The 17,805-nt window shown below is 38.7% G+C and overlaps 4 protein-coding genes across 4 annotated transcripts; 2 read left to right on the top strand and 2 right to left on the bottom strand.

The window, feature by feature from the left end:
* Positions 1 to 3,521: 3,521 nt before the first annotated feature.
* On the top strand, positions 3,522 to 5,907 carry MELLADRAFT_103578 (uncharacterized protein; the record flags this gene model as incomplete). Its single annotated transcript, XM_007406522.1, has 5 exons — positions 3,522 to 3,871; positions 3,942 to 4,066; positions 4,286 to 4,387; positions 4,481 to 4,553; positions 4,647 to 5,907. 5 exons carry the CDS (start codon positions 3,522 to 3,524, stop codon positions 5,905 to 5,907), a joined length of 1,911 nt encoding a protein of 636 aa, XP_007406584.1.
* Positions 5,908 to 6,878: 971 nt separating this feature from the next.
* On the bottom strand, positions 6,879 to 10,956 carry MELLADRAFT_76971 (uncharacterized protein; the record flags this gene model as incomplete). Its single annotated transcript, XM_007406397.1, has 3 exons — positions 6,879 to 9,392; positions 9,475 to 10,142; positions 10,245 to 10,956. The coding sequence occupies 3 exons, from the start codon at positions 10,530 to 10,532 to the stop codon at positions 7,319 to 7,321; spliced, it is 3,030 nt and encodes a 1,009-aa protein (XP_007406459.1).
* Positions 10,957 to 12,449: 1,493 nt separating this feature from the next.
* MELLADRAFT_123875 (uncharacterized protein) lies at positions 12,450 to 13,333 on the bottom strand (the record flags this gene model as incomplete). The annotated part of the gene is made up of 5 exons (XM_007406396.1): positions 12,450 to 12,484; positions 12,582 to 12,647; positions 12,815 to 12,916; positions 12,996 to 13,070; positions 13,183 to 13,333. The coding sequence occupies 5 exons, from the start codon at positions 13,331 to 13,333 to the stop codon at positions 12,450 to 12,452; spliced, it is 429 nt and encodes a 142-aa protein (XP_007406458.1).
* Positions 13,334 to 14,357: 1,024 nt separating this feature from the next.
* Positions 14,358 to 17,462, top strand: MELLADRAFT_47238 (uncharacterized protein; the record flags this gene model as incomplete). The annotated part of the gene is made up of 7 exons (XM_007406523.1): positions 14,358 to 14,436; positions 14,504 to 14,739; positions 14,819 to 15,477; positions 15,575 to 15,714; positions 15,793 to 15,936; positions 16,001 to 16,480; positions 16,552 to 17,462. The coding sequence occupies 5 exons, from the start codon at positions 14,820 to 14,822 to the stop codon at positions 17,299 to 17,301; spliced, it is 2,172 nt and encodes a 723-aa protein (XP_007406585.1).
* Between the last annotated feature and the right edge of the window lie 343 nt (positions 17,463 to 17,805).

Below are 17,805 nucleotides of genomic sequence, written 5' to 3'. Positions count from 1 at the left end.
TATTTGAACAGTGGTACGTTGGCACTCTGAAAGTCTTCTCCAAGTCGAAGCACAAGAATTTATCTTGCCAAGATGGCAGCTGGACCCCAAGCTTGTGCAAAAGATGTGTGACATAAATTTGCTCATTTACCCCACTTGCCAAATTTTGAATGTCACACTGTCAGCTTCCCCTGGCCTAACCAAGTCCCTCTCAGCCTAGAGGCTTCTCTCTGGTTCAATATTTGGTATCCACTTTTTGATAGAAATATCTTGGGTCATTAAACATTTCTGAATGCTGGTATTCTGGTGTCACAACTAGCCAATTAATTTACCAATTGATTCTGCATCATACTTTTGGACATAAGGAGACCAATGACCCATGATCTTGAGTCGTTCCTTTATCTCACATTCAAGGATGTATCAAGAGCCTATCTTGTGTACAAGTGTCAAATTTCACTTGGCATATGATTATTTCACTTAGCACAAGCTTTCTTGTCCTTTCTTTGAGAGAGGACTTTGATGAGTTAAGCATTGCCAGGGTGTTGAATTATAATCAAGACTGTCAAATTGTCCAGTTATGTTTGTAGTGAGTTATGGGTAGTAGTATGTGTATGACTTCTGTTTTTCTCATCTGTTAGTTATAAAAGATGTGGTATGTATCAAACAACCTCAATCACATTGTGTCTTATTGTTTCTCGAACTTATTGGGTATATATGTTGTTTCTCATCCAATTCCTACTCTCTTTCCTTATCTTTCAGAAAGAGAGGTAGTCTTTTACTCAAAATTTACGGTTGTTCCATTCTCTACTATCATGATATCTCAACATGGCTATGTAATAAATGTTTCATTGCAAATGTCATAGATTTCCAATCAACAGTAACTATTAATCCTATTCAAACCAAAACTACCTTGGGTAAGGAGGCTGAGGTTGCTTGGGGGGGCCTCCGCTCAAAGGTGAGCTGAGGGGGGTAGGAACACCAGCACTGTAGATGGGGGTACTCTGAATGGTGGGCTGGGCAGCTCATCTACAGCATTTCCAACTCCTACTACACCAATCCCAACTCTTACATGCTGTAGCATTTACAACTCCTTTTCCGCTAATTCGCACCTCAAACATCAGTTCTGTGAGGTTTCTTAGACTTACAGTAAAGAGGAAACTAACTGAATCAAAATCACTCCCTTGACCTCCCAAGGCAAAGGGTCTTATCCTACCATGTTGATGAAAGGGGGCTACATAAAACTACCAGTGAAAGGACAACATATTCCTCTGATTTTGGGTGGCGGGTGGCTTCCATATTTGTGAAAGTGTGAGAAAATGAGGAAAATGTTTTCTGAGTTGACAGTGTGAGATATCCAGGTAGCGGGGAGCAGGGACACGTGAGGAAAAATTTGGAATGAAGAAAAATGAAATTTGGCAACCATTTTCATTTCTTCCATTTTTCCTGTGTACAGAAAAAGGGTTAGCTTCAGTAGATTGCATACCTTCCCCAATGTGAACCCGCTAAAAAGATCCCAGCTGTGTCATAGAAAACAGCAGTGCTGTCGTGCCTTTGGGTACTGCTTACCAATACATGCTAAAAACCACTTTATAATATGTAGAATCCTTTAGATCAATTCATCAGAGCCATCAAGCTTACCTATACATTTCTCATCTTATTTTTTCCTCCCTTGAACTTAGGTACAAACTTGTCTACTAATTCATGTCTTTCTCATTGTAGTCTGATGTATGGTTTCTCTTTTGTTTTTATTTTGGTTAGCTTGAGATTTTCATACCTTTGGGAAATGGACATGAGTGTTCATATTTTTTACTTTTTTATCAGGTTAGTTAACAAGAGATACAATCATCTCTGGGGAAGAGATGTCATTTAGGTCACTTTATCAACACTATTAAGCTCACCAGAGCTCACCTATACATTTTTCACCTTACGGTTTTCCTCCCTTGAGAAGTGTACCAGAGCACCTGAGGCAGGGACGTAGGAGCGAGTCTCCTCATACTGAGCCACGTGGTGCCACACTTGGGGTACTCAAGTTGAGTACCAATGGAGGCATTCAAAGACTACAGTTAGAGTACACTTCACCCAGGGTTTTGCCCGGAAAATCCAAACTTACAGCCAAAATAATTCCAGGCACAAGGCCAGGCATGTGCCCAGATTCTACTTTGTAACTTGTAATTGACTAAATTTGTTATGAACACTTGATTTTGATGCCAAAAGCTTCCAAAAGATTGACTGAACATCTTGAGGCCGCTGAGGGAACACTTGAACATGCTTGTTTTGAATTGGTTGTGAGGCTGCCTGATGTTTTTTTGGGAGTGAAGATTGTGTAGGTAAACTGTAAGAACAGCATTTCAGTAAGGTGGGGAGGTTTAGACAGACATGCCACCAATGCTCACACCCGGCTCCATTTTGACAGATTAGGGTGAGGAGAGCCATTGCTGAAATACCTTGTCTCTCCAGGACTCAAACTAGTGTCAGTGATACCATGCCTGGGAAGAGTCTAAGAGGCCTTTTTACTTCCATCTCATCATCTCATCATTTCATCATTCATCACTTCTGATGTCAAAGATGTTCCTGATCTGTCATGATTGCCAACACCCCTTTGACTTTGTGATTCTCAATCCTCAAAATTTGTCAAAGATTTACAACTTATGGATCAACTTAATCAATCACACACCTTCTAGTCATTTCAAGAGGTTGAGTCAGGTTTGTCACAACGTTCAAGTGATTTGGTGTGAAATCCTTGTCAAGATTTGTGAGATTGAATGTACATGGCTGAGATCTAAGTCTCCCTACCTAATTTATCATCCAAATTTACTGTTTTTGTCATCGTTGCAAAAGCAATGGTGTTCAATAGTGTTGACATATATTAATATCTTAACTTCCTATCCTTTTTCATCCCTAGTTGTCCTGGGTATTTTTTTTGGCCCAAATACCTACAAAAAATCATCTTATCTTTGTATTCCTCTCTAGAGAGTGATTGTGAATTGCTCTCAATTTGTACTGCACATTGACATTGTGAAGTTTCTGTTATCCCAGGGCTACCCTGGTGATGCTTTTGTTTTGGGTTTCTGTGACACACTCTTCTTGTATAGCCACTACATGCACCAGTGACTATGTGACAATGCCTTACGTACCTCACATCCAGTGCATTGATTGTTGGCTCTTATCATGATTCCAGGTAAACCTCACTTGAGCCCTCTCGCTGGTCAGTCAATGCACTTTTTGAACACACAGGGATTTGAGTTCAAGCTATTGTTTCATAGTCTGAATATCAGTCATATCTGACTTGTTCCAACTCAAAAAACTTCTACATTCAGACTCAAGTGGTCATCAATAAGAGTTAATGTTTTGTAACAAGTGTCTGAATTAACTGACCACAGAAGCAGATACAAGAAGTCAAGCATGTGTGAGGATGTGGGATCATCATGTGGTGAAAAAGGGTAAATATGGTTCCAATATATGTATAGTCAATAAATAATTTGACAATATATTTTCACTCTAAGTTGATAGTCTCCAGTCCTGATTGTTCCACTAGATCAATCATGAGGCTGTTTTTGTACCAAGATTTATGTTTTGCTGCACTTCTTCTTCACCTTATCTCATCTACTTTTCAACACCCCCTAATCAAAGAAATCAAGGATAGATCAGCATTGGATAAGATCATAACCAATCAAGCATCTTTATTACATGGTGATATTGATGGGAGTTCTAATTCTCGCTTTTCAGAAGTAACATCTGAAATAAAAAACATAAGGAAAAGAAAATCTCACTTCATCTCACATCCTCCAAGTGGGACACATACAGCAAAAAGGATAGAGAATGATGAATCACCTAATAAATCTGACAAAGCCCTTGAGATTACAAACCAAGGCTCATATTTGGATTCCTTACTGTGTGTAATCTTTACATTTGTTGATCAGTCCACAATGATGTCGAGTTCAACCTAATGAAGGTCTACTTAGCATTCATCTTCAACCTCACCTTTGGCCTTGGGAAGACCAAGATATGAAGAGACAAACTGTAAGAGATAGTGAGCAGACAAACCTTGTCATGGGACAACTTGAAGAGGGAGAGATCAAAGAAACAAGTAAGTTATTTCAAGTGTCTGACCTGAGAGGCTAGGATAAATTCCTGGAGAATTCTTGAAAGACAGTGATCTATACAGATGTGATACTTGACAGAAAGATTAACTCACACAAAGATAGGGAAACCTGGTCAGATGGTAACTATAGGTGTGGTGATCATCTTGAATGAAGAAGTTTTGTGATGAAGAAACTGACTAATTCTCACATGTCAAGGCTTGAAGAATTATCTGGGGGGCAAGACAAGAAAAAGTTGGCAATCATTATGAATGAGTCATGTCATATCTCAATAGGAAAAGGCCACCAGGTCCATAGCAACCAGAATAGTAAGTAATTTGATCCACATCACTACAGTCTGGCCTACCCATCAAAATCAAGCAGAATTAGAGGTTAATCTGCCTTATTTTACGGCTTGCAAGAAGCCCTTTCAGATGAAGAGACTAGCTTTCAGGAGATTTTGAAGGCAAAGACACCCAAGGATGAAGATATGAGGTAAGCTCTGATATCATACAAGTTTGAAACACTGTGAAGGATAGGAATACCTTTTATTTTTTTGTTCATTGACAAAAAACCTACTCCTTTCAGAATTTCCCGTGGGAAGGTGACAGATGTGCCCATGTGCCAAGGAAAAAAAACTGGAATGACATCAGACCCTTTGTCCAACAAAAAGGGAGATGAATTATTGAAACATGAAATGATTAAAATCCTGAATGAGTTGAAATATCAAATAGTAACTTCAGGCTATACAAATATGAAGGTGGCTAAAATCCAGCTGAAAAGATTGATAGAGCTTGAAAAATCAATGAAGAAATTAGATTTTGAGTGTGCTTGGACAAAAGTGCGAAGTTCTTTTGGGGAGGGTAAATCCAGGAACTGGGAAAAGTCTATCAGAGCTCAAGTTCAACAATTCAAATTAATTGAAGGTTGGAGAGTTATCAAAACAAATGCAAGTGATGATTTAAAGGAATGTATGAAGCTTTTACAGGTTGAAGAATATTGGCCAGTCTTCTCTGAAATGAAATATAAAACCTTGACAGACACAATGAACTTGATAAAAAAAATCCGCCAAGAAAAAAATGGACATGCTTATCAAGAACTCTGCAGATTACTACCACCAAAACTTCTTCAGCACAGACTATCCAGGATGGCATATATGGCAAAAAGATCAGATTTCATTTCTCAATTGTACTCTGATGAAGATCTCAAATCAAAACAAGAAAGAGGATATGATACATTGTGGATCTTGCTGATTGAAGAGGCTTTATACTCAGCAACTCAAATAGATTCAGAGACTTATCTGTCAGATACCAAGGATAAAGACACATGGGATGTTTTTGTGAAACTATTCAGGTTAATCCATGAACATGATGTGATTGATAAAGACAGCCTATTGTTTAACATCAGATACAAGGGGTCTTACTGGATTTCATCAATTGATTTTGAGCTATTTTCAGGTGGATCAACTCCTCAATCTCACAGATTCAAAAAAGGTTTCAATATTTTATTGAGGCACCTTGACAAGATTGAAAATATATATGAAGGATCTATGGACAAAAACAAGTTTTCTAAACTGATGAAATCGGCAGGAGATTGGTCTCCTACAGACATCCTATTGGGGATACACTATGGTGTTAGATTGGAATCATTTGGGGCTTTGAGCCATCTTGCTAAATCAAAACACCATACATACACCCATGAGTTGTCTCAACTTGATAAGGAAAAGATTAGAAGACCACAAGTGCAGGATTTTGAAAACTTCCTCAAAGCTCATATAGAACTACAGAGACAGGGTATAATTTCATGTTGTAAACCTCTGAAGTCATTAAGACTGCTTCAAAGTAGATGAGCTTGAAAGCCACAGAGTGGGTGGATTCAAGGTTTAACATTTATTGGTTTTTACTCAGCGTTTATTGTATCAGAGCTTTGGTTGTTCTTTTTTACCTCTGACCTCAGAGTTCTCTGAGTGCCATGGTTGTATTGTTGATCTATCAAAGATTGAAATATCTCCCTCAAGCAAAAAAAAAATCTTCAGGAAACCAAGTGTGACTAGAGAGTAGATAAGAGGGGTAAGACATCATGCATTCACAAGGTTTTGAAGGATGATGTCATCCTTTCAATTAGAACTTCTGAAAGAAGTGAACCTTTTCAGAAAGAGATGATACAAGAAACCAAGTCCCAAAATTTCCTAGAACCTCCTGTCTGGTTCATATTTTGTGCTCAAATGTGGGGATAATCCACCAATAGACACAAAATATGAACCAGACTTATGATTGTTATACCACCCTTCAAGAGTAATTGATGTCATACCTCCTGACCACTGTTTTACCATTTTCTGTACCATTCATTATACATCATCACTTTTATAAATAATTTCTCTCAGACATTATCATCATTTATCTATTTTTAAAAAGCCTTACCTTCCTTCCCTTTTTGTCAGAGGATTCTTACCGGTGATTGGTTATGATGTTTCTACAATAGTCATTCAAAAGTCTTTTAGGTACATCAAAAACCTTGCATAAAAATTCCAATTTCTTTGTTTAAGAAGCTTATTCAGCATTTATTTTCTCAACTTATCTGGTAATTATTGGTTGCAGTTGGTTCATAGGGCATATTTGTTTTTTTACATTTTTAGCACTCAGTAGTCACTTCATCCCTTTGGGGAACTTGGCCCAGCACTTCTGAGTTTGGCTATTTTGTGATTTTCATAAGTACCATGGTTAACCTCTGCAAATGAAAAATGTGATATGTCTGTAACAGCATTGTTCATAGGTTTGAAACGTTGGACTTAACCCCCTGGTGTCTCACTCTCAAATCCCATTAACCAAAGAACCATCTCAAATTCATCATTTAATTACACATTTATTTAATCAATCAATCAATCAGATCAGATCATATCAAAAAAACAAAAACAAAAAAAACTTTCACACTGCATTGCGTGTATTTGTAATCTATATATATATATAATACTAAAGAAAAATAAAGAAAGACTTTTGATATATATCCCAAAAAAAAAGTAAAAGGAAAAAGGAAAGAAAAGTAACAAAAAGAAGAAAAAAACGATTTTTTTTATTTTGGTCTTTTAAGAAAACAAGTTTTTTTTTTTGGATTTCAATTAACAAGATCAAAAAAAGAAAAAAGAAAAAACCCACTTTGCCTTCATATCTTTCAAAGAAAAAAAAATGTCTCTTCCTTTTTTTTAATTTTAAATTATATATCTTCTTTCTTTCTTTCTCTCTCTCTTCTTCTGAAATTGTTTCTCAAAATAACATCATTCCAGCTTCATCTTCTCCTACTACTAAATCTTCATCATCAGTATCATCTAATCCAGGTACAACACCAGGTCTTTCATTCGAAGGAGTTAAAGGAGGTTCTAAACCACCAAATTCTTCTTGTGCTCTACCTAAACCCGTTTGAAGATTATCATTCTTGTTTTCTTGATTAGTACTTGTAGAGGTGGAAGTAGTAGTAGTAGAAGGACCAGCAATTGGAGGAATCACAATGGTGGGTAAACTTGTGGGTGGACTTGTGGTGGTGGTGGTAGGTCTACTTTCATTATTAACAATTGGTAAACTTTCATTTGAATTCAATTGATTGGTCGTTTCATTGACTTCAATACTTTTAGGTTGATCAACTCGATGTCTAGAAACTAATGTACTATTAACTCCATCACTAGTAGAATGATGATCAACTCCACTGGCCGAAACAACACTTGAAGTAATCGGAGTTGTATCTCGATCATTCGTATTCTCATTCCCAATAACGGTTGCATTCTGTTCTTGATTTGTAGTATTAGGAATCGGTGCTAATGGAACATTAGTCTCCGTAGGTTGTCTATTAGTTCTTTCTCTAGCTGCATCAGCAATCACCATTTTCAAAATCCTAGTTCTTTTCTCTAATGCTTTTTTCCTTTTCTTTTCAATTTCAGGTGAAAGTGTACCAAAAAATAAGATTAAACAAATCTTTAAATTTCTTAAAAATTTATACCAATTTGGATAATCTAAATTATTAGATGATCCTAATGATCTTTCTCCAATCGGATGTAATCCTAATTCTCTATATTCTGATGCTAATCCTACTACTGCAATCGAATTAAACCAATATCTAGGTGAAAAGGCTGATGTGGTCCTAAACGGTCTAACTTCTGTACCTGGTGGGAAAGCTCCACCTCTTGCTCGGATTTGTTCAGCAATCGCTCGAAGATTTCGTCGTCTAGCTGGTTGTGGATCGACAGCGGGAGGTGCTTCAATTGCTGCTGGTGCGGGGGCTGGAGGTGGCGCGGCGGCAGAGTCTGGCGCTGCTGGTGGTACAGCCGCTGGTGCCGTCGGAGTAGGGTTGGCTAATCCATTAGGAGGGAGGTTAGGAAGGTTTAGATTATTGTTATCCGGAGCCGGTGCATCTCTTTGGAGACGTTGTTCTCTCATCCTTTGTGCTCGCCTTCGACCTCGATCTAACACCGCCTGGACTGGATCCACCGGTCCACCACCACCTGCGCCCGCTTGTTGCCGCTGAAGTCTTTCTCGTCTTCTAGCTTGTGCTTCATAGCGTTGACCGATCGCAAAAGCTTCCCAGAGAACCCAGCCTACTGCCAACCCAATCAAGATCACCCGTTTATTGAAACTAGCATTACGACCAAACACATACAGCAAAACCCCAAGTTTCATAGATAACCAGAGTAAAGGGGCCAAGTAACGTCGAATGTTGTCTAAATTGATCGTGAATTCATAACGCCTTGTACGAGCCATCGGAACGTGTGGCCATGCAAGACCGTTGGGTGGCATCATCCATTCAGCTGGCATTTGAATCATTCCATTGGGTCCGATACCAAGTCCGGCACCAGCAACGGGTAAACCTGCGCCGGCGACACCAAGAGCTGGTGGATTAACTCCGCCCATGCCCACCCCCACCAAACCCATAGGTCCATGTGGCGGTAACTGCATGATACCAGGCGCCGGTACTGCTGGAGGCCTACCGAGACCACCTTGAGCTTGTTGAGCAGGAACGGGGTTCGCACCAGCAAGATAAGGCGCGTTGTGAAGGCGGAAGGGAGAGCTAATCCCCAGTGATCCAAGGGATAGGTTACCAACAAGAGCATTGGTGGATGACACAAGCCCGTCAACGTGACTGAAACTAGCTTCCAATTTTTTCACTTGGAGAATGAGCAAGTGTAATCTCTTTTCAAGATGTAGTGTTCGGTTCATTTCTTTTTTGAGTTTCTTGAAGGTGGTGACTTGAGTGCTTGGGGGAACTCGAGTACCGATGTTTCTCAGGAAATGTTCTTGGTTGCTCTGGATTTGAAAATTCCGGGGGATATGAAGCAAAAAGGGCAAGCCACTGTAGTATAAAGGAAGCGACGCATATGGTATGATTAGTAAACGGTTTGGGAGAGAAATGAGAATGCTAATGATCTACATACGAAATCTCGACACGCTCGAATTCACTCTGACGATTTTGCTGATAGTGCTGATAAGAAAGCTGATAATCTTGAAATTCAGTGGGCTCATACGGTTCTACATATGTACCCCAGTATTGAAGGTCCACCAGCAATTTGGTCAATTTCTCATCCACCACCGTCCATTTTTCATCCTCATATTTTGCCAATTGATCTTGTTCAAATGACTTTTGGATGGGGTGCATCTGTAGACCTAAAACTTCGACTTGGTTTTGATAGAGACGAAGCCTTAAAGTTTCCAATCGTTCGACCAAACCAAACTGAGCTTTGTAGAGGTTGTCAACAAATGCCTGTCTCTGTGATCGAGTGAGATTGCAGAAGTGCGTGAAGATTGCATGATGCGGAGAAGGTACAGTGGAAGGGAGCGTATTTTGTGGTGTAGATGGAAGAGTTGTTGAAGTCGGATTGGATTGAGTCTGGTCGTGTGAGTTGAGAACAGCAGATGAGATCAGGGGATTAGTTTGTTGGAACGGTGAGATTGGAGCAGCTGCACCGAGAAGCGGTCCAGCATCGACTGCGGTAGTGGGTGGAGCAGACACGGGTCTGGCTGGTGTTGGTGTTACAGAGACCTGTTCGGACCAGCAATTCGGCCTAACAACGACATGAATCGGATGTGTGAAATCATCACCAGGCTGTTGTTCCCGAAAGAATTCAAAATAAGAGTCAGTGTATTTGTGAGTATGGAGAAGTTTCCTGTGAATCAAAAGTACATGAGCATTGGTCAAAGGGCTTACTGTACTAGATAAGGCTACGCTAATCAATTCACGATCATCAAGAATCTTTCCACGTGCGATCAAACGGATTCCTTCAAGTCTCGGTTTACCAGGCCAGTTGCGAGAGATATGAGTTTTAAGTTGATGCACTTCAGTCTTGAAGGCGTGAACTTTGATAGTTTCATCTTTGTGAGAAAGGCCAATCGACTCCATAGCAGTAGGTTTGAGTAATACCAAGAGCAAAGAGTTTGAAGACGTTAGAGTTTCGCCTTCATTGAACTCAGTGATCGGAGCAGAAGGAGTAGCCATCGTGGATTCGAATTGTGATTTGAAGACGCTAGAATATTCGGTTACGCGGTTTGATGGGGTTCTGCTTACTAGATAGGCCAACCAGAAGGCAGAAAGTTGGTCGATAGAATAAGATTGATTAATGAGTTGGACAAGCAAGAGTAATGATGAGCAAAACTAGTAGTAGATTAGGAGTATATATTTGATCTGATTTGATGAATTGGATTGATTTGAATTAACTTTCCGTTGGTGACCGAACAAAGAAGCAGTCAAGATGAATGAAAGATTGAAGTTGAAGTTAAAGGTGAGATCGAAGTTCAGTTGGAATTGGTTGACTTGGTGATGTTATGTTAAAGTATATACTAGTTTTGATAGTTGGTAGTGGTTTCAATAATACAAATCGATTGATAGGTTCTGGTAGCTGTGGATAGTTGATGGTTGATGGTTAATGGTGTGGATACTATTATGAAGGTAATCAGCCATACTCATCAATTTCGCACAGCTTTACAAATGTAGGCGATGACTACATTACACGTCATCAATTTACCTAAAAGACAACTTAACTTTAAGTCATCTGTTTACCTCTCCATCGAGAATTCAGGCGCGTATCCTGCACCCTACCAACGCACCCTTGAAGTCAAAAAAAGATGTGACCTTCACTCATCAAAGTCACACGTATGCTTGCTTTTGACTAACAACAGGCAAAAGTTCAAGATATGATCCTATCTAGGAGTGTCCACTTTATATTCAATTGGGGTACCCAAAGACAACCAAAAAGATTCACCAGAAGTGTTGCTTGACCATCAAACACCAACTTGAAGAAATCCCATCTGCTCTTGACCAAGCCTGATATGTAGTTTCTAATGGCAAGCACAATTGAATGTGGGTGGTGGAGTACTAATACAATTGAGACTTTTTTGCCCTCAATTATGAATTTTCTTCTTTTATTACGCTCTTGTTCACCTTTTTATTTGACTTGACAAAATCCTTCCTTCTTTCTTTTTTGAAAAATGTATACATTCTAAGTGTGGTATTTGGCCCTAAGGAATGAAACCTCACTGTAACAAACAAAATGATAGCGCAGCAATGTTGGCGTTGAGATGATATTGATGTGACTGGTTGAGAGGCATGGCCATTGGTACATCCCGGCTCTGTGTGATATGGAAAGAAAGAAAACAGCGCATAGTGCAATAGAAAGAGAAAGGAGATATATTAATATTTGAGAACAAAGAAAAAGGTGATCCAAAGAAAATAGATACCATAAGCGGCGCTTTGGCGAGCGGGCTGTGAGCTTAGCAGTAAAGAGATCCGAGGTTTCTTCCTTTTTCTTTGTTCTCAAATATTAATATGTATCTCCTTTCTAGGCTTGCACACAGGATCCGTGGAATCTCTTCACGCCAAAGATACTCTACATTGCTAAGTTTTTTCTTTCCCTCTTCGCCAATACTGGCCCGCTACCCATGATGCATTTTTGAGACACAAAACAGAAGAGAAAAAACTCTATCTTGAGCGTTGAAGAGGGAATTCGGACAATTCAATGATGGTTTCTTGTTCTGATTTCCTATTTTTTCACAGTCAATCTGAAATCAGATTCATCCATATTTGCTTCAAGTTCTAATGATGCGCTTCACTTTGATTTAAATGATATCCTATGTTCTCTACAGCTCAGCTTTTCATTCATGACGATTGAAAATATGAAGACCACATGATTTTGATAAATAATGTAAGCAAGAGAGCGAAAAGAAAAAGGATGAAGCTAAGCAACATAGCATCTGTGCGAGATTTGGCTACTGTTCATCTTTGTCTTCTTAGACAATGCTCTTGAGGAAGGGGGAAAAAGAAGGACAATCTATGTAGGTGTAGCACACCATGTATTGTGAGATGAGGATCCCGCTTTTACGCTACCAAGATTCATAAGAACCAATGTAAGTAGCGTCTTCATTCATAGGCCTTACACAAATTTGTGGGACATTCTAAATGCCAGAATCGATATGATCATGTTTCCATACAAAGCAACATTTAGTGATCACTAAAATCTGAAATCAAATGAGTTCTAGATGATCAACTTACGTTGGTTCAGATGCCGGGACTTGCAACGGTAGTCAACTGGGGTACCATTAACAGTACGTTTGCAAGCTTTAGTTTACGTAAAAAAGTCACATTTGATCAATCAGTATTTTGATGTGAAGACTTAGCACTGAACTGGGGGTATGCAAAATTTAGCACTGAACTCTTGAGACCCAAGACTTCTCAAGATATCCAGAGCTAATTGGCTAAGGCTATAAAGATCAAATTGACTCAACTTATGGAGTAGGTTGGGTCATCATTCACATCCATTCCTGCATCACAATCCCATGAATACTTTGTGACTAAAGTTCCCAATTCGTCAACACAGTAATAAGCAGCTGTTTTCCATCCAATCAAACAGTAAGCACTCCGTTCTTCCTATTGATATACATTCAAGATGATCAAATCATTTCACACATGGTAGTTTGGTATCTCCTCTTCCGCACCACGAGCACGTATACATGGTCCGGGCCCCAGTATTTGTTGCGCACACTACGAAGATGTTTGTTTTTGAAAAGATTGTATGTATTGCGTCAGTTCACACTGTCCCTGCAGATGATAGAGCATTGAATGGGTTTAAAGAAGGGTAAGACGCTGGACTGACGATGCATATGATTATTCCACGGCTCTGGTCTAGACCACGTGTAGTCGCATTCTATAGAATCAGCATGTGCGAAAATTTTCCATCCGAAATCTCCTGCGAGCAGGAATCCGATGGCAATATAAAGAATGGAGTTTGCTAGTTTCCAAGACATAATTTGGAGGAGAAGAAGACGTCTTTGGATTTGAAACTGTTGTACTCAAATCACCAGCGAAGAAAGAACGACAATCTATGGAGAGCACGCAAAACCAGGGAGAGAAAACGAATGCTGAGGGACCGATCAGGCCTCGTTAGCAAAAGCAGCCTTTATATGTGAATGGATTCCAACGACAAATATTGCTGTTCAAGACGAACCATGTAGCCTTTCAGCCACGGGTTCTTAGCTGTTCTTGGTGAATTGAGCAGCATGAATTGTGTAAATGACTGGTGTATCAATCAAACTGAAAGTGAAAGGTGAGGTAAGGCAAAGCTCCTCATGAGCGCACTGGTGCATGAGGCACATGTGTCATGAGGTTAAATCAATATCTTCAAGTCTTTAACCACCAAAGCCCCAAGGCCATACACAAGTCACCATCACACAATTCAACGGGGAACTTCATCCGGTGAGGGTGGTTCAAGTTCATGAGGTCCGATTTGACAGGGTTGATCTTCTTTGCCAAGCCGCCACACATACCTTCCTTCTAGACTCCTCAATACCAGCAATTATATACGTTATATGCAACTGACAAGAAAAAAACCATCTTTCTTGGTCCCTGCGAAAAGTGTACATGGATAGCTGTGGAAATCAGCAATCAGATAGAACTCATGTCTTGTGTACGTATATCATTCTCAGTTTCTTTAATTCTCACTGCTTCCAAGCAAAGAGTCAAAAGGTGTGGTGCAAGTTGTGCATGGCATGCCTTCTGCGAGAGGTCCGTCTACATACATCACGGAGGCGTGCATCCCTGCCAAATACCAAGAGAGAGTCTGAGAGAGAACATTCAAATCTTAATCAGATAGGAGTATCATATATGTCACCTCAAAGTATCAACAAACCAATTCAAAATTTGATTTACTACCATCAGATACTCATCTAGACTTCCTTCTTTACCTTCTTAATTGAGCTGAAGGAAGATGGTATGTGGTAAAGCACTTTAGAATCTGATATATCATACTGACTTGTTCTGATGATCAACGTAGGTCGAAGTCAATGATCAAGAAGTTATAAAGGATGAGAAGAAAGGCTTAGAACCCAAGACTGAAGCGAAACCATGCCGCGTCAGTGATCGAATATGAATCCAAAAAAATAGACTTTCGTATACTGATTCTCTAACAACCTTAACAGGTCAAAGTCGATTACGTCATTGTATTCTCTCTAAAACCTTTGAATGGGAAAAAGATTGATGATAAAGCAAAATATTCTACCACTTTAAAAGAAGAATATACGAATTTGTTATCTAGATTACATCAAGCTGGATTAAGCGCGATTGGTAGACCAGGTGCGAAAGGTAGTGATGAGTTACTGATCCTGGTGACTGCTCTTGATGAATCTAGAATCACAAGAGAAGTAGAAAGTGAAAGGTTTGCAAGACTATTCGATAAGCTTATCTTAAGCTTTCTTTATCTTTTCAACTAACTCTGGATTCTTTTTGTGGTTTAGGATGTTAGATTGGTTACATGGTATTACTTGTGTTAAACCTCAATCTCAATCAGATCCAACATCTTTTTCTTCTCAACCTTACAAACCATCCGATCGATTACGTCATTTATACAACATCATCACTCAAGAATCAAATCCTTCATCAAGTGAATCTCCTTTATCACCACAACTTCATCGAGCATTATCAGGTCCAGGTGCAGGAATCAATCCGGGTCGTGCTCCATTCGAACATGTTAAATCCATCTTTCCTCCACACGATCTTGAATTTAATCATCAATGGATCTCTAGATGGAGTGATCGATCTCATTTTTCAATTAAAATACCACAAGTTGAATTAGATCAAATCAAAGATATCTATGGTGAAGGAATCGGTTATTATTTTGCATTCCTTAACTTTTATTTTCAAGCTTTAATTTTACCTTCTATGATGGGATTTGTGATTTGGAGTTTTGGCATTAAGCTTTCGACGACTTATTCGATAGGTTTGATCTTATGGTCTTTAGTCTTTGTTGAAGCTTGGAGTATGAAAGAACGTTTGTTGGCTATCAGATGGAATTCTTTGGCTTGTTATAAAGTGGAGAAATGGAGAATTCAATTCAAGCCCGAAAAAGTCGTCAAGAATGTGATCACCAATGAACTTGTGGGTCACTTTCCTTGGTGTAAGTCTAGATTTCTTTTCTCATTCGTCTCAATATTATCAGCTTCATGTTTTGGTATATAAGCTCATACCCGCTCTTTTTTTCTGGAAAACTAAAGGGAAGCGTGAAGCCAGAAAACTTGTGACAGTGCCGGTCTTGATCATTTTTGCAATGTGTCTCGTTGCTATTATCACGGGTATCACTGCGATTGAGTTGATTGTAGGTGAGGTGTACAATGGTCCGTTTAAGAAAGTCTTGGTATGATTAATCTTGCCTTCTTCTTACCATCTCACCTTGGAAATCACATTTGCTAATCACCAGTGACTCTTACGACAGTCACTTTTACCTACCGTCTTGTTCGCTGCTTGTGTTCCTCAACTTGTCTCGTTATGGAAATCGGTGGCTATCAGGCTTGTTACTTGGGAGAACCATACTTATGAATCAGCTTACGATCGATCACTTACGATCAAGATGTTCATTGTAAGTTTTTTTCAAAGAAGACCTATGGCATGCTTATCTGATTTGGATATCTTCCTTGACACAGGTCCACGCTTTAGTCGCATATGCCAGTCTGATCTTGACAGCATTTGTTTACGTACCATTTGGATCCCTTCTGATCCCTCACTTAGCAAAATTCACACACAAAATGATCAAACATGACTCAATTCCAGTAGAAGGAAAAGCCGTGAAATATTTAAATCAACAAACTTTTAATTGGTCAACTTATTCGATTGATAATCAAAGACTTTATCAACAATTGTTTGCATATATCTTTACAAATCAAGTTGTCAATAGTTTTACGGAGATTGGATTACCTTATTTGATTAAAATCGTTTCGTTTAAATATAATCAACTTATTGAAGAACGTCAAAATAAAAAAGAATCAGATGGTCAAGTGTCTAAGAAAGATTTAATGGTGATTCCTGATTTGGAAGATGAGAAAGTTTTGTTGGATAGGTTGAGAGAAGAAGCTGGGTTACCTGAGTATCAACTTTTTGTTGAATATGCTGAGATGGCTATCCAAGTAAGTTTTTTTTGTCTTAATTTACGATTTGATTGGGATTCTGATGATGTATGACACACTGCCTTGATCAGTTTGGATATGTTGTTCTCTGGACTTGGCCAATCGCTCCATTTGCTTGTTTTATCAATAATTTCTTTGAACTACGGACTGATGCAATCAAGCTCACCAAACAAAGTCGAAGACCTATACCTACTCGAAGTGACTCAATCGGACCATGGTTAGATGTACTTGGTTCTTTGACTTGGTTTGGAGCGGTTCTGAATACAGCTCTTGTATATCTATTCCAACCAACTCAAGCGATCAATGCATCTTCAGTTCTTAACACTCGTCAACACGCTAACTCAACTATCAATACTCCTTTTACAAATGACACTTCATCAAACCAAACAATCTTTACGAATTTATTAGAAGCCACCATCATCAAAAGTAAACTAAATCATTCACAGATCACTAAAACATCTAATCAAGAATTATATCAATCATTATTATCAATCTTATTTTCGACTTTAATTCCGATTTTAATTTCAGAACATTTATTTTTGTTTTCCAAAGGATTAATTAAAAATATCATTAATCGATCTATGTGGTTAGATAGTGAAGCATTTGTTTTGAAAAGAAGATCAGAGTGGGAATTAAAACAAACTTTTTTAGATCGATTAGATTCTTCTGATTGGTCTTTAATCTTGAATGATGCTCATCAGCAAAAGAAAGGAGTTGATGATCAGTCCAAAGTTAAAGAAGATGGTTTGTCTAATGAAACTTTTTGGAATCGGGATGATTTAGGATTAGAAGAGATTAATAGGATGGTCAAGGTAGATTGAGGAATTTGGAATGGTTCTTTGGTTTTCTCTTTTCATTGATTATTGCTCAAGTTATTATGTGTTCAAGAAAAAAGAATAAGAAGATTGTATGTATTTTTTTCAAGGTTGTGGGTTCGATCCAAAATTGACAATGAAATAAATGATTATTAGTCACTTTTCGCAAAAGGTGAGCAGCATATTGATCTGTTTGAGATTGCTTTCGCTTTGGTTCATTTTCATTGCAATAGGTTTGATGCGCAAGTTGACTTGTATCTAATTATTTTTCGTGTCTTGTGATGCATGATGCAAGGTCAGATCAAGAACATCTAATGAAAACAAAATTTGTATCAACCGAAAGTTCAAGCATGAAAGAATATACTGGTTTTGATTGACTACTCAAGATTGATATTTTGATATTTCTACATTGATTCAAGGAGCCTGAGATTTTTTTTTGGTTACAAGTCTAGTAAAGGAAAGGAACAGACATTTTTTTGAGTAGAAACAAGAGACCATAAAACTCGATAA

The sequence above is a fragment of the Melampsora larici-populina genome (assembly GCF_000204055.1).
Source record: "Melampsora larici-populina 98AG31 unplaced genomic scaffold MELLAscaffold_6, whole genome shotgun sequence".
NCBI lineage: Eukaryota > Fungi > Basidiomycota > Pucciniomycetes > Pucciniales > Melampsoraceae > Melampsora > Melampsora laricis-populina.
This window is presented reverse-complemented; position numbering and strand designations above follow the sequence as displayed.